The 24,459-nt window shown below is 48.4% G+C and overlaps 1 protein-coding gene across 8 annotated transcripts in view; it reads right to left on the bottom strand.

Annotated features, from left to right (window-relative positions):
- The window catches only part of RAP1GAP2 (RAP1 GTPase activating protein 2), a 201,896-nt gene that overhangs the window by 24,482 nt on the left and 152,955 nt on the right, over window positions 1-24,459 (bottom strand). For all 8 annotated transcript variants that reach the window (XR_009731268.1, XM_061390696.1, XM_061390694.1 and 5 more), the window contains 8 exons: window positions 21,996-22,074; window positions 21,168-21,221; window positions 18,132-18,215; window positions 13,198-13,298; window positions 10,434-10,563; window positions 7,097-7,252; window positions 1,655-1,726; window positions 1,056-1,142 (listed from right to left, as the gene is read on the bottom strand). Coding sequence is in view for 7 of the 8 variants with exons in the window: in XM_061390696.1 (XP_061246680.1) it covers window positions 1,056-1,142; window positions 1,655-1,726; window positions 7,097-7,252; window positions 10,434-10,563; window positions 13,198-13,298; window positions 18,132-18,215; window positions 21,168-21,221; window positions 21,996-22,074 (763 nt within the window). In the remaining variant the exon portion in view is untranslated. The remainder of the gene's footprint in view (window positions 1-1,055; window positions 1,143-1,654; window positions 1,727-7,096; window positions 7,253-10,433; window positions 10,564-13,197; window positions 13,299-18,131; window positions 18,216-21,167; window positions 21,222-21,995; window positions 22,075-24,459) is intronic.

Below are 24,459 nucleotides of genomic sequence, written 5' to 3'. Positions count from 1 at the left end.
CTCCATCCAAATGTTTATCCAGGGCCATGTATATAGCCTTCATTGTCAGGGGCAGGGCGGGGGGCGGCAGTGGAGGGAGGGCATTCACACAGACCAGAACAGACTCTTCCAGCAACCTAGCCTTTGTGAGCACCTCCAAATAGCAGGTCTAGATAGAATCCATCTCCAGTGGTGCCCATGTTAGCAAAGAGCCCAAGCCAAAGGCTCAAGAGCCACCTCACAAACCCACTTCCCCATACCCTTATAAACATCACGTCTTTCTGATTCTAACCATGCCCTAGGCCCAGATAAGCAGCTGTCACTATGTCTTTTGGACTCCCATAATAGCTTCTAACTGGCCACCCTTCCTGCCCTCTTCCCTTTCAATCTCCCCTCTCTCCCACACCCTCCTGTATTTTATTAGGGCCCCATCACCTCTAGCTGGAAGTCTTTCTTGATCTGACCCCCTAGCATTGCCAAAGCGGCCTCCCACCATTCCAGACTCCACATGAATGCTTAGGCCACATTCAGTCCTCTAGAGTCATGCTCACAAAGTCATGCTCTAAATCTGCTTGGCCTTTGCTCATGCTCTCTGTTTCTCACGCCTGGCATAACCATTCTCATTCTTTCTTCCCGGCAAAAGATTTATCAGATATCCAGATTCAGCAGCTCAAGGGCCACTTCCTCCAAGAAGCCTTCCCTGAACACACCCTCCGTTCCCCAGATGCAGAAGCGGCCTCAATACCGGCCTCCTTCACAGTCCAGTGCACTGCATCCTATCTGTGTCCCACCAGCCTACAAGCTCTTTAAGGGCAGAAACTCTGTCTCCAGGACCCCAGGACCCCAGGGAACAGAACAGAGTCCAACACATAGTAGGTGCTGATCAGAGAATGGCTGACTAGACCTAAAGTTTGGATGGAGTTCCCACAAGAAGAAAGAGCTCCATACCAGCACAAGGCTGAAGGCTCTGAGGGGCAAAGATGGTGCTTCCCCGTCTTAAACAGCCCCCAAGAACAGACCCCCCAAGAAAAGGCTATCCGGGAGGGCAGGAGGAAGATCAGAAACCACGCTCTCACCTCCAGCTTCGCAAACTTGTCCGACTTGCAGCAAGCGTTCTCCGCGTTGGTGAGCTTGGTGAGCAGAAACTCCCTAAACTCCGGGCCCTGGAACAGACAAGACATCCCACCCTTATAGCTGTTGTTGCTCAAGGGGCTTCAGCCACAGGAAGTGGTAGGCGGAATAGAGGGTCTGGGAAGAGCCCCTCAAAGGTCTGACACTTCATCGTCTCTAGCCCAGCCCAAGCCCACCTGCTAAGATACCAGCGCAGAAACCAGCTTCCCCAGGGCTGGGAAACCAACCCTCACACCCCACAGTGGCATTTCCATGACGGCAAGCCATCTGTGCCCAGGGCTCCTGGGACTGGATCATGGCATAAAACCCTTCTTTTGGCAGAAAGGTAACCCCAGCGTCAAACAGCCTGACAAAAGACCCTGTGCGGGTCAGGCTGGCAGCACAAGGAGAGGTGGGGCGAGACCCCACACGAGGAGATTTCCCTGACCCTGCTGCAGGTGCTCCTGAAAGTTCCACCCCAATTCGGCCCCCTGCACTCCCTGCCACTCAGGTGTGGAAACCTAGAGTCTCAGATATGAGAGGGGCAGAAAGGAGAATTTCTTACCTTCTGGAAAACAGGGGGGCTGGGCAGGGGTGGGCCGAAGGCGGGCACGTCTTCCCGGGCGGTGACTGAGACCTGAAACACAGAGGGGCGTGGTGTGGGCCAGGAGGGAGGAAACGCAGCTGAGGATGACGCGTGTTCAGAGCCCCGATCCAGGGGGATCTACTTCCCTTCTCCCTCCGCCCCTTCCGAGAACACAGTAAGGTGCCTCCTGAGCCATCGCTGGCACACCGGAGTCACTGTTCCTAGAAGCGGGGCTGGACGGCATAGAGCCATCCACATGCCCTCCTCTGCATTCCTGAGGCCGGACGCCAGACACCTGGACAGGGTTGAGGAGCAGCCTGGAACCCTAATTCTAAGGCAGTAACAAGGGCCCAGGAGATGCTATCTCATTACCTCATTCGACTGGGATGCTAACCCTACAGAGAGGACACAGGGAGGATTATCAGCCCTGGATCCCTGATGAGGAACCAGGTGCCCAGAGCTGTGGAGCCAACCCTGCAAAGGCTCCAGAGATGAACCCCAGAGATGAACAGAGAATCCAAAGCTTCCCAATCCTGCTCTGGGGCTCTCTCCCACAACACTGACTCCCAAACCTAGCCAGACTTCAAAATCCCTTCAAGTGTTTAAAAATAAACACCAATGGCATGGGCTCCACCCTGAGCCTACTGAATCAGCAGCTCTGGGGTGAAGCCAGGAGTCTGTAACTATTCAAACGCACCTAAGAGTTTCTGTGCTGTCGGTGGACTGGTGTTCAGGAGCCCTGGTCTCAGATACAAAGCATCGGTGAGACTAGGTGAGGCTTGAACTAACAGAGCACCAGAGCCCAGGCTGGGAGTCCTAATTCTAAGGCAGTAACAAGAGCCCAGGAGATGCTATCTCATTACCTCATTCGACTGGGATGCTACTCTACAGAGAGGACACAGAGAGGCTGGGAATGAGGGGTGGGGGGACACCAAGGTGCTCTGCATGGGGGTGCCCCAGGCTCTGGGTAGGGTGTGCACCTCCGGCCCGCCTGCTGAGCAGGAACTTGGTGAGAGGGGGCACCGAGGTGTTCTGGGGTCTCCCAGGCCTGGGACAGGCCCCACGCCTGCACCTCTCCTCCACCTCTGCACGGAGGTGCCCTGGTTTCACCTCCAGAGAGGCTGCAGGCCTCTCTGGAGACTCTGCCCTCTCCCATCCCCTGGCGGCTGCTAACGTGAGCCCAGTGCTGGTCCGCCGCCAGCCTCCTGGGCCTGTGAAGTAGGGCAGATGCAGAGAGTCTGCCAGGCGGGGTGAGCAGGCAGCTCGGAGCCCGGCCAAGCAAAGGTCCTGCCAGGGTCTGGAGGGGCGGGAGCCAGAGAGGGCCGGTCGATATGACTTTCTCTCCCCAAGCGCAGGGCTGTCCTCGCAGCTGCTGCCACTCCCACCCCCCACCCCTGCAGTGCCCCGAGTCAGGAAATGGTGTGTGTTTGACTGACGTGATTTCTGGCTGGTTCCAGCCGCCGAACTGTTCCCCCTCCACCACCCACTGTGCAGCCATGGCACGAGTCAAGAATTCCACCCGTGGAGCCAAAACTGGGGGGAGGGGAGGGGAAGGCCACTGAGGGGCTACTGATGCAGATGAGGCCAGAGGCCAGGCTCTGCTCTCCCTTCTTCCCATCCCGTGCCCGCTCCTTCTCAGGCGTGCGTTAGAGCAGTCTGTGCTGACTGGGGAAGACACATTCTTAAATCCACCCCAGTCGCCCAGCCAGACAAGCCCACGGAAAGGAGAGAGGAGCCTTCCTTTGACGGCCATTCTCGACCCCACATGCTCCATCTCCTGACCCTTTTCCAGCCAAACGTCCGAGCCTCTGTTGTTCCCTCTTCCTGGGGACGGTTGAGTTGAAAGCAGAAGCTGCCTAAACACAACCTCACCTTCCGGTTTTCTAAATCCAGCCAAGGCCTCCCTGCAGGGGTGGGGGCAGGGCTCAGAAGGAGAGAGGCAGCAGGTGACTCTGGGGAGAGACTCTTCAGGACTAGAAAGCGGAAGGACGCATGGGCCTGTGGGTAACGAGGATGCGCCAGGGAGGCGGGGAGCCTCCAGGGACTTCAGGCTTACTAAGATCCTGTCTGTCCAAGCGTGGCCTGGAAGCCTTAGGGGACCACTAGGTTGCCCAAGCAACAGACCAGTAGTGAAGGGAAGCAGGTACACAGATAGCAGCCCACCCCTGTGGTCTGCTTCACACAAGATTCCTGATGCTTTTGCCGAACTTGAAGAGTCTGGGAGGGGAGGGACTCCTAATGATGGTTCAGCTGGAGTTTCAAGTTAGCAGGTTAAGGATGAAATTCACATGTGAAACACACTCCAATGTGATGTTTCATGTTTCTGGGACTCACACCCCAGGTCGTGAGTCCACGTTCCCATGTGCCCTGACAGCTCTGGGATGAAGACCACAGTCAGACAGGAACAGGACTCCAGCTCCACTGTCTCCACGCTTGGTGGCTTCAGGCTTTATGAGACGCAAGCTCTCAGCTTCAATCTGCCTGCCTGTGAAACAGGGCTAATGGAAGCCTTCCTGGCTTGGGAGAACTCAAGAAGACTGCTTTCGGGGGCCGAGCACAGTGTCCGGCAAGATCAGATGCCCAGGAAGGGGTAACCATTTTCACTCGAAGCTTTTAATATTTTCCATGCTGTCTAATAAAGGACACCTAAAATACTACAGAGTTCCCCCAAACCACTTCTTAATCCACACACACGCCCGTCTTTCTCAACTCCCCCTACTTCCCCTGCTCAGCGTATCAGAACTACTCCAACTTCTTCATTTCACACAGAAGACAACAGAGACCCAGAGAGGGAAGGAACGACCCCAGGTCACACAGCAGTCAGAGGCAGGGCCAGGACCAAACCCCGGATTTCAGAGCTTCTCAGTGTGGGGACCTTTCCTGCCTATTTCCACCTCTGTCCTTCACCCCTTCCTCTTTCCAGTTGTTTGTTCTCCCCAGGGGGGCCCCTGGGGCACTGCTCAGCCCCCAGGGAAATCTCAGCCTCCTGTGCCATAGCCCCTAGGCCCGCAGGGGTGACACTTGGACCCCCTGAAGGATCTAACCATGTCCTCAGTTTGCCCATCACTACTGGAGTGCTGCTGGGGGCGTGGATAGACAAAGCTTTGGGGAACACAGTGAAAGGCTAATCCTCCTGCCTGCCCCGCCCCCTCCCCGGACCCAGCCCCCAGCTCACAGGTCTTGCCTTCTGGCTTCAGTTCTGTCTGGCAGGTGGAGCCTGAGGTCCCACATTCCATGTGCAGCCCCCCTGTCCTTATGAGCTCTGGTTCTCACCCTCTCCCTGAGGACAGTGCATTTCCTGGGACCAGAGACTGTGGCTGGGGAGACTTGGTTTATAAAGACTTCCAGCATCACCACTGGAGGTGGGGTGGTACTTCCCTGGATCTCTGATTTTTTTTCTGTCTTCTATTTTCCCATTCTGCTAAAGCTCTTGGAAACTGAAGAGCCAGTTAGCTGAACCCCATTTCCTATCAGGAACTATAAGCAGATACAAAACATCTACAAGAGGCTTCATTCGGCCAGTAGACGAGCCATATGTATATATAATGACTGATTGGCAGGGCCTGGGAGCCCTCCTCTTCCACATCTCTGAGGCGCCTTCTCGGCCTCCACTGGCTATTAGAGGACCCAGGTGGCTGTCTGAGCATCCCGATGGTTGAACTGCACTCACGGCCTCTTCTGTCCCTTCCCTGAAACTATTTTTTATGTCACTTCCAAGTGACATGGCAGGCACTGAATGAGAACACTTACTTCCACTGAGAAATTAATCAAGCCACTGTTTGAAGTGACTGCCCATGTCAGTCAAAGCCCTCAAGGAAACACCCAAACCATGGCTTCTCCAACTTTTCAGCTAAAACTGCTCAACACCAGAAGAGGATTGAACGTGGGCATGTAAAGGAATCAGCTCTTCTCAACAAGAGAGAGTTAGGGGGGCTGGGCTTTGTTTTATTCTGAAGCCTCCGATTTGGCTTTAAAGCTGATGTGAATTTTGTACTTAATACACTTGGGTTTGTACTAGTATAAAAATTATATAACATGATTATATAACAGCATTTTTCTTTCCCAAAATATTCAGGCAAAATTGATACTGTGTAAAGATGGCTAGGAGGTGCTATGGCCTCAGGAACCCCAGAGACCAGCACTGGCCTCAGCTACTATAGAGAAAACAGAGACCTCCCTGGTGGCACAGTGGATAAGAATCCGCCTGCCAAGCAGGGGAGACGGGTGCGATCCTCGGTCTGGGAAGATTCCACATGTTGCGGAACAACCAAGCCCATGCACCACGACTTTTGAGCCTGTGCTGTGGAGTCCACAGGCCACAGCTACTGAGCCTGTGTGCCACGGCTGCTGAAGCCCTCCCGCCCTACAGGCCGCGCTCCACAGCAAGAGAAGCCACTGCAGTGAGAAGCCCGAACATCGCAGCGGAGAGTCGCCCCTGCTCGCCGCAACTAGAGAAAGCAGGAGGTCATCAGCAAAGACTCGGTGCAACCAAAAATAAATATAAACACATGCACAGGAAACATTTCAGGCCTACGGTTTCCTTTTCCCAGGCTCCTTTTCCCTCTCCCTTACAGTAAGGGAGAGCATGGAGCTCTCTGAGAATTTGAGCTGTGGCCCCTCTCCCCAGAAAACACAAAGAAGCATGTGAACTCGACATTTTGTCCTTATTTACAAGGAGTTCAAAGACTGTCAAACATCCACGTTTTAACTCTGCCCCAGTCTATCTCCCTAGGATCCCAGGCATCCCAACACCACTGTGATATAGAGAAACTGTTACCCAGGGAGTTGGACTCATTCCGCACAGAGAAGCGAAGGGGAGGGTTAGCGACACAGCCATCAGGAGAGGGTAAGGTGAGGGCAGCTGAGGCTCAGCTACATCCCCAAGGATTCTGAGCCAATGCGTCAGAAGGCTTAGACCCAGATGCTCACAACCAGCTGTGAGTCTTCAACTTGAGATCATTTGCCCAGAATGGCTAAATCAGAGGACCCACCCAGGGGCCAGGGTCTACCAGGCCCCCTGCTCTCCACCCTTCTCACCATGAACATCTCTCCTTTTTCTTTCTTCCCTTCATTTGTTACCACCCTCCTTCCGCTGCCCTTTCCTGACAGTCCTCTCCCCTTTTTCTCTTTCACTCTTCTCTGGCTGTTCCCCGCTCTAGGAAACGGCACTACCAGATTCCAGGTAGGGACACAGGAGCTCTTCAACCCCTGAGTTAGAGGTTGGGAAGCCCAGGGGCAGCAAGATGGATGCGATGACTTCAGGAGGCGCTCTCCAAGAGTCTCGCTCCCAAATCCCAGAAACCCGAGAATTTATGGGAAATCTATCACATTTTTGGAGAATGGTCTGAGGAGCCACGAAGCCCTGGTGTTCCTCGATATTACTGATTCTACGTCCTTACTCCAACGGGACTTTCTCCTTACCTTGTAGGATGGGGGCTCTGTCCCCGGGTTCTCGGCCTGCACGACAATGTAGGCATGTAAGAAGTTGGAGGCAATCATGTCTGGGACAAACGGTGTGTTTTCTTCTTGGAAGATGATGGCCACAATGTCGTTCCCGATGTGTCTCTTTCTTTGGAGCTAAACAAAAAGGTTTCCATTATTCTAAGCCAGTAAGAACATCCCGAAAACAGAACTGGTCTATATAGGAAATTCCTCATTATTCTATCTTTATACATAAACCCTGGAACACGGAGACCTCTCACTCCAGGGACCTTTTTCTTTCAATCTTTAGAAGCCACTAAAAAGGAAAAAAATGAGAAAAATGCCTAAGTTGTCAGGACCAAGCTCTACAGCATGTAGAGTTAGCCCTGACTCAGGACTCAGGGAAAATGGTTAAAAAGTGAGGCTGGGTTTTGTCCTCAGAGAGCTCACAACTGACCTGAGAGGGACACAGACACTGGTGGAGCTGCCTGAGAACACTAACAAAGGCACTAACAAAGCGATTTAGGGGCAGGAGGAGAAGGGGACGGCAGAGGATGAGATGGCTGGATGGCATCACCGACTCGATGGACATGTGTTTGAGGAAACTCCAGGAGTTGGCGATAGACAAGGGGGCCTGGCGTGCTGTGATTCGTGGGGTTGTAAAGAGTTGGACACGACTGAGCAACCGAACTGAACTGAACTGAAATCAGTCACCACCCACGAAGTGCCTGATACTATGGGGGCAGAGAAGGGGGCAAAGTCAGAGGCCTAATGGTAATCCGAGAAGACTTCCTGGAAGAGGAGACTGGGAGAGAAGGGAGCACTTGACGGAAATGTGGATGCACGGGAAGGAGGGGCCAGAGGGAGAAGAACCAGGCTTAGAGAAATATGGACAACCTGGCTTGATGGCAGTCATGGGGGAGAGAAAAATCTGACCCCGATTTAGGATCCCAGGTTCTGCCAGGTGCTGTCACAGGAGCTCTCAATCACCAAGCACCTACTGTGTGCCAGGAACCATGCTGGGCTGTTCACACGCATGATTTCAAATGTTGAGGCCCTCCTGTATACCAAATCCTGGCTCGATACTTATCTAGCTTTGTTCCTTTATTAAGCACCTCCTGCATGCAAACTATGTTTCCCATTGAGTTTCCCACTTACTGAGCACCTGCTGTATACTGAGCCCCACACAGGGCACTTTTACAAATCGTCTCACTTATTCCACACACAGCATCCTGTTTCTTCAGATGAAAAATTAATATCCATTCAGTCCTTGCTGAGAGTCAAGCTCTGTGCACGTCCCACTCAACAGAGGAGACACCGAGAGCAAGACAGGCAGAGAACAGCCCTCAGTCTTAGGCTGGGGCGAGGGGTGAGGGGGCCGTGATGGAACAGAGCTGAAGGTAAAACACAGCAAAAACCTAGCTTGGAATCAAAAGGAGTCCTACTCCTGTTTGCTTCTGGAACATTCAGTAGTTATTTTAGAGCCAAATCACAGTCTCCTTTGCCAATTTCCTTTTTTCCTAAGAAGCCAGGCACTTTGTTTATAATATCACATCTGTGCTCCCTCCTGGGTTCCCTGCTCAGAAACAACAGAGTCCGAAGCTGGTGAAAGGCCCAAGTTCCTTCCTTATCTGCCTAGAGACTAAAATGGTACAAAGGGTGGGACGGGGCAAACGGGGCCACCGCAGACACCAGCTACTGGTTTCAGGGCTCAGGGAGGAAGAAAGGTAGGTCGGACATTCCCTGGCGGTCCAGTGGTTAGGACTCTGGGCTCTCCCTGCCGAGGGCCCGGGTGCCATCCCTGGTCAGGGAACTAAGATCCTGCATGCCACAGAGCATGGCCAAAATAAGTAAATAAATAAACAAAATGACTATTTCTCTATTTTACCATCAAAACAACTCCTCTTAAAAAAATTAAAAAAAAAAAAACAAAAAAAACACGGTTTGCAGGGCAGGAATAGAGATGCAGGTGTAGAAAGTAGACTTGTGGACCGAGCATGGGAAGGAGAGGGTGGGCCAAATTGGGAGAGTAGCATTGACATACACATGCTACCTCACATATAAACTCGATAACTAGCAGGAAGCTTCTGTATAGCACAGGGAGCTCAGCTCGGTGCTCTGTGCTGACCTAGACAGGTGGCACGGAGAGGGGAAGGTGGGAGGGAGGCCCTGAGAGAGGGGTCACGTGTATACGTATGGCTGATTCATGTTGTTGTACAGCAGAAACACTGTAAAGCAACTATCCTCCGATTAAAAATAACTTTTTAAAAAAACTGGGAGGATATCTTTATGACTTGAGAAAAGGCAAATATTTCTTAGCCAAGATACCAAAAATGCATTAAAATTTTAAAGCAGTAAATTCAAAGCTACACATCATTAAATTTTAAAATGTTGCTTGTCAAAGAACTTTAAAAAAAAAATCAATAAGTCACAACCTGGGAAAAAACATAATAAAAAATAAATAAAGTAACAAAACTAAAAAAAGGCCAGGTCCTCCCTGAGGACATGCAACTGTCTGTGCAGCAAACGAGAGGGGAAGAGGGGACACACGTGAAGCGCAGTCTCATCCAGGGGTTTCCAGTCAAGCCAAAGGCTGGATTCCTGTCCACGGCAGGTGCACTGAGAGGTGAGGCTGTGGGATTAGAAAAGCTGTAGTGGGGTGAGGGTGTGTCTCGTGCAGTAACCAGCGTTACATCTCTGAGCCAGAAGAGTGGGCAGTGAACAGCTGTGAGGTAGGAAGTCTGCCACAAGCCAGGCACTGTACTGAGCCCTACAATCGGAACCCTACGTGATCTCCACCACTACCTTCTGACATTCGTGGTATAACCCCCATCTTACAGATGAGATGAATGAGACCATGAGGTTACCAGCTTGCCCAGGTCACAAAGCCCTAAGGTGGCAGAGCTGGCTCCAAGCTGCCATGTGCAGACCCCATCATGTACTCTTTCATCACCACTCTCCATGATCAGGGCACCTGGGCTTTGCTCCCAACTCTGCCACTATCACCTGGGAAATAGTCTTAACTGCTTCCCCATCAGTCACAGAGGGGTATCCAAGAACTCGGTCCCGCCTCCCACGCAGGCTGCTGACCTGCGGCCTCGCTGTGACAGAGGGGTATCCAAGAACTCGGTCCCACCTCCCACGCAGGCTGCTGACCTGCGGCCTTGGTGTGACCGTGAAGTAGGACAGGCTTTGATAAGAGAAACAAAGTTGAATAGACAGGCCTCTGGATTATGAAAATGGGGAGAGGGGCCTCGGGCCCTGGGGGACACCAGCCTGAATCCAGGTTTTCACCTCGCACGCCCCAGGCTCCCAAAGCCATTCTGAACACAGTTACCTGCTGGGTGTCTCCCTCGGTAAATGGCAGCTTTGTGGAGACATGGAACATGATCTCCCTGTCCCGGAATATTGTGTACACTGATTCCACACCCGTCTGTCCGTGGGTCACGTCCAGGCCTCCTCGGAAACTGTCAGGGAAACAGGCAGGTGGCGGCAGGGAGAGAGAGAGAAAAGGGAAGTGGGCGAGTTGGCACAACCTTCCCTAAGGACATAGGGGCAGGAGAATGAATGGGAAGATATGGAAGAGCTGAGGGCAGAGAGATTACCATGTGGGGAAAGCAGATAACCCTCATCTGAGCAGATGAGCCCTGGTGTTCCAACCATAAATGATTATTTAGAAGACAAAGGCAGACCCTCCATTCCTAGCTTCGGCTGTGTCCCTTCCACACCATGGGAAGATGGAGGTCCAGCCACAGTTTCAGACAAATGCTGTCCCAGCTGCTAGGGGCCCCCAAGCCTGGACATAAGCCCTTCTCTCTGCAAGGGCAGGTCCACAGCCCTGAGCAAGGGCAGTCAGCCGTCCTGATGGTGGTGAGCCCCGCCTAGAGTATCCAGAGTCAGCAAGAAGGGACAGACGCCTGACTTCTACCCAGTCAGTCCCAGAAGTGGAGGCCCCTCTCCCCCGCCATGGCAACACCCAGCTGGGAGATATCCAAGGGGCTTCCTTCTCTGGCTACCTCCTCACAGGCAGGAAAGAAAAGTACTAAGGAACTGGGTGGGCTTCTAGGAGTTGCACCTTCTTCCTTTATAGAAACATGGCTGCTGGTCGTGATCATATTCTTCAGCAAGGGGAGTGGGATACAGGTTCCTTTAAGAAAATGAAATAAAATAGACCCTGGACATTAAGTCCTCCCCAACCCCCATACATTGCAATTCAAGCCAGAAATGTGCTCAGCCCCACATGGAGGAAAGCACGGGAGGCTGGGAGCTAGGAGCTCCACAGGTTCTAGACCAGCTTCTGCCACAAAGTCAGCACACACCCTTGGGCACATCACTTCATTTCTCCAGGCCTCAGAAAATAAAGGGATAGGGTTATATGATCGCCAGCGTCCTTTGTGATTTTAATATACTTTATCTCATCAACTGTAAGATGTTAACACTTTCTGACATTTTAACATCTCTGAAATCAGATATATCTTATACTTTATTTTTGATGTTTTATTTATTCTGGAGGCCACTCTGTGCAGCCTCTGTGAAGCACAAGGGCTTCCCCTGTGGTTCAGCTGGTAAAGAATGCACCTGCAATGCGGGAGACCTGGGTTCGATCTCTGGGTTGGGAAGATCCCGTGGAGAAAGGAAAGGCTACCCACTCCAGTATTCTGGCCTGGAGAATTCCATTGACTGTACAGTCCATGGGGTCGCAAAGAGTTGGACACGATTGAGTGACTTTCACTTTCCCTGAAGCATACAGGATGTTAGTTCCCCAACCCTTGCCCCCTGGAGTGAAAGCTCAGAATCTTAACCACTGGACCAGCAGGGTAGTCCCAGGATATATCTTGTAAGGATGGCATCTTAGAGCCAATGGAAAGTGGTATAATAAGAACAGTAATAATGACATCCAGTGCTTACTCTGTGCATGAAACTGGCTTAAGTGCTTCCTGGGCATTATCTATGTTAATTCTTCAACAAGCCTGTAGGGTCAGTGCTATCTTTATCTCCCTTTTTATAGACAAGGAAACTGAGGTTTGCAGAGATTAAGTCCTCTTAACCTCTTGTTCAAAGTCACAGAGCTAATAAGTGGCAGAGATGAGATTTTGACCCATGTGTGACTGACTCTAGACAGCAGTGATGACCTTGAAGGGAGAGGAAGAGGGGAAAAGGGAAAAGGAGAAAGAAGAAGAGGAGAGAAGGGAGCAGAGGAAGGAAGTGATTACTGAACACCTATGCCATGCCAGGCACGGAGCTAGGTGCATTCACACGTTAGGAAATCCTGTTAAGGTGGCTGTTGAGGTGGAGAAATCTGAGGGTTTAGTCATGCTCCAGCCACAAAGCAAAGAATAGGTTGGCCAGGTCTGAAGGCCCTCCCCAAGTGTTGCCTTTGTCAAAGGAAATAAAGGGCTGAGCTTTCAAAGCAATCGCCCCAATATTCTCTCTGTCCACTTACAGAACCACAGGCTGTTGCATAGATTCCTGCCAGAGGATTATGGTATTTGCACCAACTCTATTATCCAATTTTTTTGTGTTTTATCTAAAATGGTCACTTCCCACCCCCCACCCCCACCCCCCCCCCCAAAAACTACACAGGACTCTCTTTCCAGAATGCCTAGCAGGTGAATGACCTGCTCCTCTGGAACGGAAGGTGGATTCATTTAACTCTCAGTTTGAGCCAACTGTTATTAGGAAGGCAAGTCTCAAGTGGAATGATTTCATCATGCATCCCAAGGGCAAAAGTCAATGCCTTGATTCAGGTCATCTGCCGTTCAGGATTCTCCCCTGTACCACATGGAGAAGGAAATGGCAACCCACTCCAGTATTCTTGCTTGGAGAATCCCAAGGACAGAGGAGCCTGGTGCACTACAGTCCATGGGGTCGCAAGAGTTGGACATGACTTAGCAACTAAACCACCACCACCACCTGTCCCACAAATTCCTTAGAGATGCAATCAATGAATGTTGAGCACTTACTGAAAAGTAATCCCATGTTGCTTGTGTGTGTTGTTAACTCTCACATGCCCCCTCCCTGCTGAAACTCAGCTGTTAGCTCTCACCCCTCCTCTAGGGCTTCATCAATGTGGCCAGAACCATCACTTGGCTAAAACTCACCCTTTAAAGTCCTGCAGCGTGATTGTGTCCCCTAATAGTTCCAAGAACTCCTTGAAAGCTGGGCTCTCTTCATTGTTCCCAAACAGCTCCTCCTCCAGGGTCTGAAAGAGAAACAGGATCAGGGACAAGAGTTAAGGAAAAAAGAAAAAGGCTTACTGGTGCCACCAAGGGAGGGAATGTGGTTGTCCGGATACCTGATCCCTTTCTCCCTTTCCCCATTCTGCACAGTCACACCCAGTGGCTCTGTCATCCTCAGGAGGAAGGACTAACGGGACTCACTCAGCAGAGCTGGATTTGGGGGGTGATTAAGGAAGATTTCTATTTGAACAAGAGCTACTGCTCACTGATCACTTTAAAAAGAAAAAGGCATGACCAGTATTCAGATACCTTGATTTTTTAAAAGCTTCCAAAGTTTAATGGATAATACATTTTCCCAAGCCTATGGATACATAACTTCCAATCTAGCTAGCCATAATTTCATTGCACACTATATGATAATATTAATACGTGACTTTTTAAAGTACTTGAGAGTTTCCAAAATAATTTCATCATTGTGTCTTTACAACAACACTGTGTTGTAGGTACAGAAAATAAATTGAGTTTCAAAGGAAAAAATAAAAGGACAAAGCTGAAGGAAAGCGTTCTTAGACTTGATACCATAAACCAATCCAAAACTGAAAAATTCATAATAGGACTTCTGACAAAGGATTTGTATCGAAAATATACAAAGAACTCTCAAAACTCAATAGTAACCAAAACCACAGTGAGACAGCACTTCACACTATAATCAAAAAGAAAGACAACAAGAAGTGTTGGTGAGGATATGGAAAAATCAAAACTCTCATACATCACTGGTAGGAATGTAAAATGGTGCCATTTCTTTGGAAAATAGTCTGGCAGTTACTCAAAAAGCTAAACATGAAGTTACCACATGACCAGCAATTCCACTCCTAAGAATACACCCAAGAGACATGAAAACGACAGTTCATACAAAAAAAACAACTTGTATACAAATGTTAATAATATTATTATTCATAATAGTCCCAGAGTGGAGACAACCCCAATGCCCGTCAACTGATAAACAGATAAACAAAATGTGGTGAAAGTGATAGTCACTCGGCTGTGTCTGATTCTTTTCAACCCCATGGACTGCGGCCTTCCAGGCTCCTCTGGCCATGGGATTCTCCAGGCAAGAAAACTGGAGTAGGTAGGCATTTCCTTCTCCAGGGGGATCTTCCCAACCCAGGGATCAAATCTGTGTCTCTCTGCATTGCAGAGTCTTAACCATCTGAGCCACCAGGGAAGCTAAAATGTGGTATATCCATACAATGGGATATAATTCAGCCATGAAAAAAGAATAAAGTACTGATTCATTGCACAACATGAATGAACCTTGAAAGCATTATGCTAAGTAAAAGAACTGACATCAAAAGCCACATATTATGATTCCATTTATGTGAAATATCCAGCAAATCCACAGAGATAGTAGAAATAGATACGTGGCTGACAGGAGCTACAGAGAATGGGGATGATGGGAGTGACTATTAGGTATGGAGTTTCTTTTAGGCGTGATGAAACTTTTCTGTAGTTAGTGGTAATAACTGCACAATTCTGTGAATATACTACAAACCACTGAACTGTGCACTGTATTGAGATATAAGTCACATGCTGTTGTGAATTGTATGGTATGTCAGTTATACCTCAATAAAGCTGTTATTTAAAAATTTTAAACTCAACAGTAAAAAAAAAATCCAATTAGGAAATGGTCAAAGGACATGAACAGTCATTTCACTCAAGAGGATACACAGATGGCACATATGATGTTCAAATGAGAAAGGATGTTCACTGTTATTAGCCATTGCGCTTGTGAATGTGCTTAGTCGCTCAGTGTGTCCAGCGCTTTGTGACCCCACAGACTGTAGCTTGCCAGGCTCCTCTGTCCACGGGACTTCCCAGGCAAGAATACTGGAGTCAGTCGCCATTTCCTCCTCCAGGGGATCTTCCTGACCCAGAGATCAAACCCGTGTCTCCAGCACTGCAGGAAGATTCCTTACCCACTAAGCCAACAGGGAAGCCCCATCATTAGCCATTAGAGAGGTGCAAATTAAAAGCATCATGAGATCTCACCACACGTCTACTGGAATGGCTAAAACGCGAAATAGTAGCAGCACCAAATGCTGGCAAGGAGGTAGAGAAAATGGATCACTCACACATTGCTGGTAGGAATGTAAAACAGAACAACCATGCTAGAAAACAGCTTGGTAGTTTCTTATAAAACTAAACATATAATCACCACACACCCAGGCAATTGTCTTCCTAAATATTTATCCCAGAGAAATGAAAACTTCTGCTCACATAAAGAACTGTATATAAATGTTCGCAGTGCCTTTATTCATAATAGCCCCAGACTGAAAACAGCCCAGGTGTCTGCCCCTCAGTGGGTGAATGGTTACACAGACTGTGGTTGTTGTTGAGTTGCTAAGTCACGTCCAGCTCTTTTGTGAACCCATGGACTATAGCCCGCCAGGCTCCTCTGTGCATGGGATTCCAAAGGCAAGAATATTGGAGCGGGTTGCCGTTTCCTTCTCCAGGGGATCTTCCCGACCCAGGGATTGAACCCACGTCTCCTGCACTGGTAGGAGAATTCTTTACCACTGAGCCACCTGGGAAGTACGGTATAGGTGCAATTAAAAAAACAGAAGAGTAGACTGATGTGATCTTGGATATGGTTTGTAAATGTCTAAAGTTTGAGAAACAATGCTCTCTAGCAGGGGCCAGCAGACTATGTCCCGAGGTGCCAAGTCAGGCCTGCTGCCTGTTTTATAAATAAAGTTTTACTGGAACACGGCCAGGCCAATTAATTTAATATTGTCTGTGGCTCCTTCTGTACTACAGAGGTAGGGTTGAATAGTTGCAACACAAACAGTATCGCCCGAGAAGTCTAAAATATTTACTGTCTGGCCCTTTACAGAAAATGTTTCCCAATGCCTGATCTATCACAACTCGAGCCCAATATGCTGTCTGCCTCAGGTCAGGAAGCTAGAGTTCAGTAGAATAACCACTTCCAGGCAATGTACATCTTCTCCTGAAAAAAAAACAATCTAGCTTATGCTCTGGGGTGTGTACCTCTCTCCAGGATTCAACTCTGTCTGGGATTACTGTCTTTATTTTTGTATTGGCCTTGAGCTTGATCATGCACTCCAGGGAGGGGTTCCTAATCATTGCTGTATCCGCCACAGTGCTTAGCAAAGTGCCTGACAGAGAGTCAGATGGGGCTTATTTATATCCTAGGGCCAGCATAGGGCTTTCACACAACAAATGTTCATATTAATCCCTCCTAATGTAAAAACAACAATCCCTGTTTTTTAAGAAGAGACTTTTATCTGCCCTTGCGCCCACTCCTTGCCTCAGTCGTCAGGTACACGAACAACATGCAGACTCCCTCAGATTCCTTCTCTGAGGTGGATGGTTAATGTTCAGTAATTATAATTCTGCTGGAACATTGGACTGTAATCACCTTATGAGATCTGCTTTGGTAAATTTCACAAGCAAAGAACTTTAATTAGTGGGACTGTATTATCAGAGCTGTACAAAATAAAAATGCAATATGTGAAAATAATTAGAGCAGCTACTTGAATAATTCCCTTACATTATAAGATTCATCTGTGTTGGTCTTTCAGCTCCTCAAGCCTTCATTAATTAGAGTGTTTTTAAGCAAACGCATGCCTCTTGTGGTCTAATATCTTCAGACAAGGAAGTCAGCTATCATCCAGCTGAGAAAGATGTTGTCATGCAAAAGAGATGACAGAGGTAATACTGAAAAATACTATTGACCTATCATAAGGAGGGCCAAACCTTTATTCATTCATTCATTCAGATAACAAAGAATTGAATGTATTTCTATAAAGTCACCGTGCTAGGCTCTTGGATGATACAAAGACGAAATGGATGTGGAACCTTCTCCCATCCAACACAGATGAGGAAATAGTGGTATTAACATCCTGACCACTTCTCAGCATGTTAATAAATGTTCATGGTAGTAAAGATGGGAAGTTTGTGGTCAAATGAGTATGGGAAATACTGAGTTCAACAAAGTTATAACTCTCAGAACCTTTAAAGTGTTCCCACACAACTGATCACTCCCCTTGGAACTCATTTGTTCATAGAGTACCTCACCAGACTAGTGTCTCATGGAACATACTTTGAGAAACACCATTCTGGTCAACTAAGGTCTAACGGATCACATTTTGAGAAATACCATACTGCTCAACGAGAGTCTCATGGAACACACTTTGAGAAACACATTTCTGGTCAACTAACTCCAAAGCAGCACATGAAGCACCCCAAGAGACAGAGAAGGATGAGCAGTGTGTACTGGTAAAAATTTTTAACAACTTGCTCTCTAAAGAGAGAAAAAACAGAAGCTCTGGTGTTTGCCCATTTCCATGTTGTGAATACTTTCATCGTGGCTTATTGGAAGCCACCAACATGACACCAATGAACAAAGACCTGGGCAGAGAGCACACACTCAATGCCAGAACACTACTCACATCTGGGGAGCAAAAGCAAATTCCCAGCAGCGAGAGTGGTGGGCAGAAAGAAAGCAGCCTTCACTAATCCATTCCCCTCCACCCTGTCTGATTTTTCTTGTGACCAACAGCCCATTGTTAAACACAAGCAGAAGTAAGCCAGGAAAAACTAGAATTCATAAATGAAAAACTATATCGCTGTTTCAAGGATGCGCAAGCCTTTTTGAGAGCACCAGCCTACCTTGAAGACTCTGCCACCTCCAGTCTAATTCTTATGTGGACAGGATGGTTGTACTCACAATGTTTAAGAACATAATCCAGGAGCTCTTGTGTGTGGGGAATGGGAAAACAAGCATCCCCAGGGAGAAAACACAGGCTCGAGGGATATGGATTCATGATGCTTACCTGCCTGGCTTTCTGGTAAATGACCCCAAATTTGAATGTGTTGTTGACGTCATGCTCGTCGTAGGACACAATCATTTGGGAGGCCTGGAATACAAGGGAATAGAAGAAATCAGATTACCAACCTGGAGGCAGAGTGAGGAGTCAGGTGGAAGGGGAAGTACCCATTTCAGTGGAGGACGGGCCCCAGTTGATATGAGATGTTCACACGTGGAGGAAGAGAAGAGATGAAGTCAAGTACACAGTCAGGATACAGCTCCGAAGGTCTCAGCTAGCTTTCAGCCCCTGGGCTTCCCCCAGTGATGAAACCTCTGGGTCACCCATTCCATTTCCATCTAGATCTATCAGCCAATGCCTGTGCACAGAGAGAGTCCTGCAGAACACAGGGAACTGACTTGACCCCAGTGTTTTTATCTGGGGAGTAAAAGTGAAGCTGGAACCCCAAAACCATAGTCATCAAAGATGATGCTAGCTCTAATTTCACCTCTAATCAGCAAATTTTTTTTATTTGGCTGTGCTGGATCTTCACAGCTGTGCACGGGCATTCTCTAGTTGAGGCAAGCGGGGCTACTCTTAACTGCAGTGCATGGGCTTCTCATTGCAGCAGCTTCTCTTATTGCGGAGCATGGGCTCCAGAGCATACAGTCTTTAGTAGCTGTGGCACACAAGCTTAGCTGCTCTACAGCACATGGGATCTTCCTGCATCAGGGATCGAACCCATGTCTCCTGCACTGGCAGGCAGATTCTTAATCACTGGACCACCAGGGAAGTCCAGCAGAGAGATTTTCAGCAAGGCGCTGCTCCCGTCCAGACTTCAATCCCCCTTATCCATAAAATGAGAGATCTCTAAGGAGGAACATACCCTAATTCAATATGCAAAGAAAAAACAAACAAAAAACCCTGACCATTGGTTCCATCTAATTGTCTCTTGTGTTTCAAAGAGTCAGTCAGAAACACTAATCTCTAATTTTCAGGCCACTGCTTTACCTGTGCAGCTTTGATTAAACCACTTAACTTCCTTGGGCTTCAGTTTCCTCATCTGTTCAATGAAGACATGTGGCTGTGAAGATTCAGGGAAACGGGGCACACGAAGTGCAGAGCACTCAGCGGCTATTATCATCAACATCTAGGTAAACCCTCTAGAAAGATCAGAGCTGGACCAGATTGTTAGGAAAGAGAAGACTTAGTGGCTATTCTCTGCAATAAAAAGGAAGGATTCGACCACATGAGATGCTACGGAAAGAACAAACCAGACACAACTTGTTGGCTTGAGTACGTGACCCGTGTCAGCTGTCACACCTGACATCTCTCTCTGTGGCTCTCAGCTGCCTGATGAAATGGACACGTCTCAGCTTCACCTGGAAGATCAGCACTGCCTGACCCCAGACGGCGCCCCCCGACTCCCGCCTGGGATGAGTCAAAGGCTCGGAGCAGTTGCCCTGCCCGGGAAGAGGCACTGAGCCATGGATAGCCTCCAAGGAACATTCTAAACTCTGTGAACTGTAAAAACATGCACACATCTCAGCCAGATGAACATCCCAGCCGGACGAAGCAATCCTTCCAATCTAGAAAACGTGAAAATACAGCTGCTCTTCCATTATTCCCAGAACCGGAGGCTTTACAAGCTACAGAGAGAACACTACAAAAATGAGAGTCATCCGTGGCTATGATTTGACAACGAAAATTGCCAAATTTGTAGTTAAGTTAGGGTTTTATGATGGGGTTTTGATGTTTGGTTAAACCTCAGTAATTCAGCTTTAATTACAAAAGGGAGGGCAGTCTGAGTGATAGAAAATGTTTGATGGAGCGCAGCATATTACTGGGAAGTGCCTTGGATGCTCGGATGGGGTGAAAGAGCTGTCTTAGAGGAGAAGGACTCTGGCACATTCTCCACATGGGAGAAGATTCTGCCATTAACTCTGCCACCGCGTGGGGACAAATAGAGTGTCAAGCACAATCGTGAAAATCTGAGGTGTTGATTCTAGGGGTTTGGGGTGTCCCAGACAGGACAAGGTCCCTCTTCACACACACCCCCACCAGACGTTTCACCTCCTGGTTCCTCGTTGTCAAAACCGGGACTCAGGAAATGGACTGACCAGCCGCAGCCAGCCTCAGCTGGCCCACAGTGGACGCTCAGGAGCACCAACCACTTTGCACGATCTCTGCCTACACCCTGCGGGCGCCCAAAGCAGTGGCCAATGCCCTGGGTCTCTTCCTATGGCCAACTATTTTTTCATTTAAAACAAAAATTGTATTTTTATTTTTTGGCAGCGCTGTGTGGCATGAGCGATCTTAGTTCCCTAACCACGGATCAAACCTATGCCCCCTGCACTGGGAACTTGAAGTCTTAACCACCGGACCACCAAGGAAACCCTCAATGACCGATTTAAAGTGATTCACTGTCCATGCGTGATTTAGATCCTTTCACGCCGAGTTGTTCTTGAATGGGCTTATGAGTTCATTTTGTGAGTACTGTTTTTCTCCTCACCCACACCCCCACATCAGAACTGGGGTCAAGATCAGGCCAATCCTAAAGAAGCTGTTAACAGAGGACCAGCCGAGTCGATTAACTAGAGCCCGGCGGAAGAGGCCTAGCTTGTGAGGCCTCAGAACTGCAGTAATGTCAGCAACGGGGAGCCGAGGTCTGGCTTTGTATTTCTTAGTGGGCTTCTGCCTTCTGCTTGCTCCCCGACTCCATGCTCATGGCTGACCAGGTCTGCAGCAGCCTCCCACCTAGAGGCAGAATCACTCCCCAGCTCAGCACCAGCCTTGGGGAGGTTCAATCAGGGTGAGATGGAGAAACTGCTACCCATCTGCTGTCCCCATTCATGGGGGCCAGAGACCCAGGCGTGAATGAGGATGGGTTTCCAGCAGATCAGTTTGTGAAGGGGTGGGCAGGGAGAGGGGAAGACATGGAGATTTGTCATGGAGACCCCACAAAAACCCCCAAGATGCACAGAACTTCCCACAGAGCCACAGGCATGCAAATCCAAGCCAAGCGGCAGTGGCCTGAGTCAGGGGGAAGGAAAAGGTCCTCACCTTGGGGTACAGGACAGGGTTGAATTTCAGCCCCACTGCGTCGTCACAGAAAGCCTGAGCGGGGAGAGAGAAACACACAGCTCAGGGGCCACGTCCACGGAGCGCACCTGGGCTGCCCTGCCCACCAAGGGAAAGAGCATGAGGCCAAGATCTGCAGGGCCCAGGGGTCTGGGGTCAGATGCTGGGCACTGCTGGTCACTCGCATGTGGTCAGGAAAGTCAAGAGACCTTCCTGGTGTTTCCCACTGAAGTGAGGCCACCAAAGGTATCCAGCACAGCTCTGCCTGGCCTTCCCGCTCCCAGAGTGTGGGTCCAACCCAACGCAGCTGATCATCCTTCTTGCCCCACGTTTCTGACTCAGTTCCCAGCATCCCAGAGAAGGGACCCGGGCCCCTCCATCCACTGATGGCTCCTTACCTGAAGGGCTTCTCTGTCTGGATCAACAGCCTGACCATCCCTCAACCCCAACCATCCTCTGCTGTAAGGCTCCCAGCTGCCCCCTCCCCTCCATCCTCCTCTGAAGCCCCACCATACTCTCCATATCCAGGCCTGTCTCTACATTTCTCTGGTCTCCTGAACTAGCTGTGAACTTGGTGTAAGAACCTGGGATAAGAGCAGCCTGTTCCCTGAGCAGCCTCAGCAGCGAGAATGAGGTGGAGTAGGGATTTGGGGGTATCCACCAACAGCTCCCCCACCCCATGCATACAGTCAAGGCTCCAAGAGGACAGTGGCTCCTCCTTCCCAAGGGCAGAGCCTACCCAGGACAAGCCTGTACCCCCAAGACCCGGCCTAAAAGAGGAAGCCACCTCCTCTTGGTGCCAGCTTTTACCTTTGCGATCTGAGGGACACTGGGCAACTTGCTCAGTCCGGCCAAGGGAATCCGCTCGTGCACCGTCTTCACTTTGGACCTACACACGTTCAAAAGATGAGAAGAGGTGAAGATCACCTTTCACGACATGGATGAGGATGAGAAAGGAGAGTCCACAGAAATGGAGTCAATGAGGAAGGTAGCTGAGGTCACAACAGGCCACAAAGCAGGTACCTGATTCATGTCACCCCTGGGTCAGACCTGCCTCATGCCACCCGACCCAGGCATTGGGTGCCCCTGACTAAAATGGGAAAACAGAATCCTACTTAGGGACCCCATGGGAAATGGATACTCAAAGAATCTGCTGGGTACAGCTGACTGCAATTGAAACCCAGGAAATGCAAATAGTCACCTTCAAATTCAACATTATTTTTTTGCTTCTTGCTGGGTTTTTTGTGTTCTCCAGAAGAAGTGGGCAGAGCTCCTGGATATATTCGGGTCTGACATGCAATTAAACCTTAAGAAAAGAAAACCTAATATTTGAAAATCTGGACTTACTCAAAATATAAATGGGATGCGAGTTGCTTTATAAAGAGATTCACCATAAGATTCTAAATTTAGCCCATTCCCCTGATTCATTCAGCACATTATGAAAGTGTTGAATTCCACCGAATGCTTTTCTGCATCTGCTCAGATCATCATATGGTTTTTAATCTGTTAACCTGGTGGATTACATTTCTGTTGAGCTATCTTTTCATTTCCTGGGTAAAACTCCACTTGCTTATGCTGTATTATTTTTTTTCATATCCTCCTGAATTTAACTTGTTGATATTTCATTTAGAGTTTCATACCTATATTCAGTAGCAACACTGGCCTATTTTATTTTCTTGTGCTTCCCTTGTCAAGTTTTAATATCAAACCTCAAAAAATAGGAAGCATCTCATCCTTTGAAATAGTTTGTATACCATAAGAATTTTCTGTCCCATAAAGATTTGCTAGAATCTATCTGTGAAATCTCTGGGCCTGCTCTTTTTCATTTGGAGGGTACTGTTGGCTACCAGTTAGGTTCTTTAACGGTGAATGTTAAGGTTGTCTACTCTTCACCGAGTCAATTTGGTAATCTATGTTTTATTCTATAAAATCATCCATCAAATGCATTAATATAAAGTTGTTTTTGGTGTTCTCTTAAGACTTCATTTCTATTTGTAGTTGTAACCCTTCCTTCATTGCAGAAATAGTTTCTCTTGGTATCTTTTCTGTTTTCATTATCAGCCCTTGCTGGGGGTTTAGTTTATTAATCTTTTCAAAGAGATAGCTTTTAATTTGTTTACTATCTCTATTCTTTTTTTTTTTTTTTTGCTTTCTACTTCACTAGCTTATGCTTGCCTTTTTTCTTTCCTTCTATTTTCTTTGGTTTCTGCTTTGCCTAAAGCTATGACAAACCTAGATAGTGTATTAAAAAGCAGAGACAACACTTTGCTGACAAAGGTCCGTAGAGTCAAAGCTATGGTTGTTTTTTTCCAGTAGTCATGTATGGATGTGAGAGTTGGACCATAAAGAAGGCTGAGCACCAAATAACTGTTGCTTTCAAATTGTGGTGCTGGAGATGACTCTTGAGAGTTGCTTGGACTGCATGGAGATCAAACCAGTCAATCCTAAAGGAAGTCAACTCTGAATTTTCATTAGAGGGACTGATGCTGAAGCTAAGGCTCCAATATTTTGGGCACCTGATGCCAAGAGCTGACTCACTGGAAAAGACCCTGATGCTGGGAAAGATTGAAGGCAAAAGGAGAAAGGGGAGGCAGAGGATGAAATAGATAGCATTACCGACTCTATAGATAGCGGAGGATAGGGGAGCCTGGCATGCTGCAGTCGATGGGATCACAAAGAGTGGGATACAACTTAGCAACTGAACAACATTCTTTTTCTAACATCCCAACCTGCATGCTTACACACTGAACCTTTCTTCTTTTTTACAAATGCATTTAAAACTATGCATCTCTCCCTAAGTACCACTTTAGCTGCATCCCACACATTGATAGGTGGTATTTTCACTGTCACTTAGTTCTAAATATTTTGTCAGTTCTTTTGTGATTTCCCCTTCAGCACATGAGTTATTTAAAAGGGTTTTCTTTGTTTTTTATTTTTTTTACCATTCCAAGTGTACAAGTTTTATCTTTCAGTATTTTAATTGCTGACTTCTAATTTAATTTTTGTATATTCTGGGCATATAACCTATTACATTAATTAGAAAGTCACTCGGTTGTGTCCAACTCTTTGCAACCTCATGGTCTATACAGTCTATGGAATTCTCTAGGCCAGAGTGCTGGAGTGCGTAGCCATTCCCTTCTCTCTGGATTGGTGATATTCCCAATCCAGGGATCGAACCCACGTCTCCCGCATCACAAGCAGATTCTTTACCAGCTGAGCCACAAGAGAAGCCCCCAGATATGATATTTATTATTTGACATTTGCTAACTTGATT

This window comes from Bos javanicus, chromosome 19 (assembly GCF_032452875.1).
Source record: "Bos javanicus breed banteng chromosome 19, ARS-OSU_banteng_1.0, whole genome shotgun sequence".
Taxonomy (NCBI): domain Eukaryota; kingdom Metazoa; phylum Chordata; class Mammalia; order Artiodactyla; family Bovidae; genus Bos; species Bos javanicus.
This window is presented reverse-complemented; position numbering and strand designations above follow the sequence as displayed.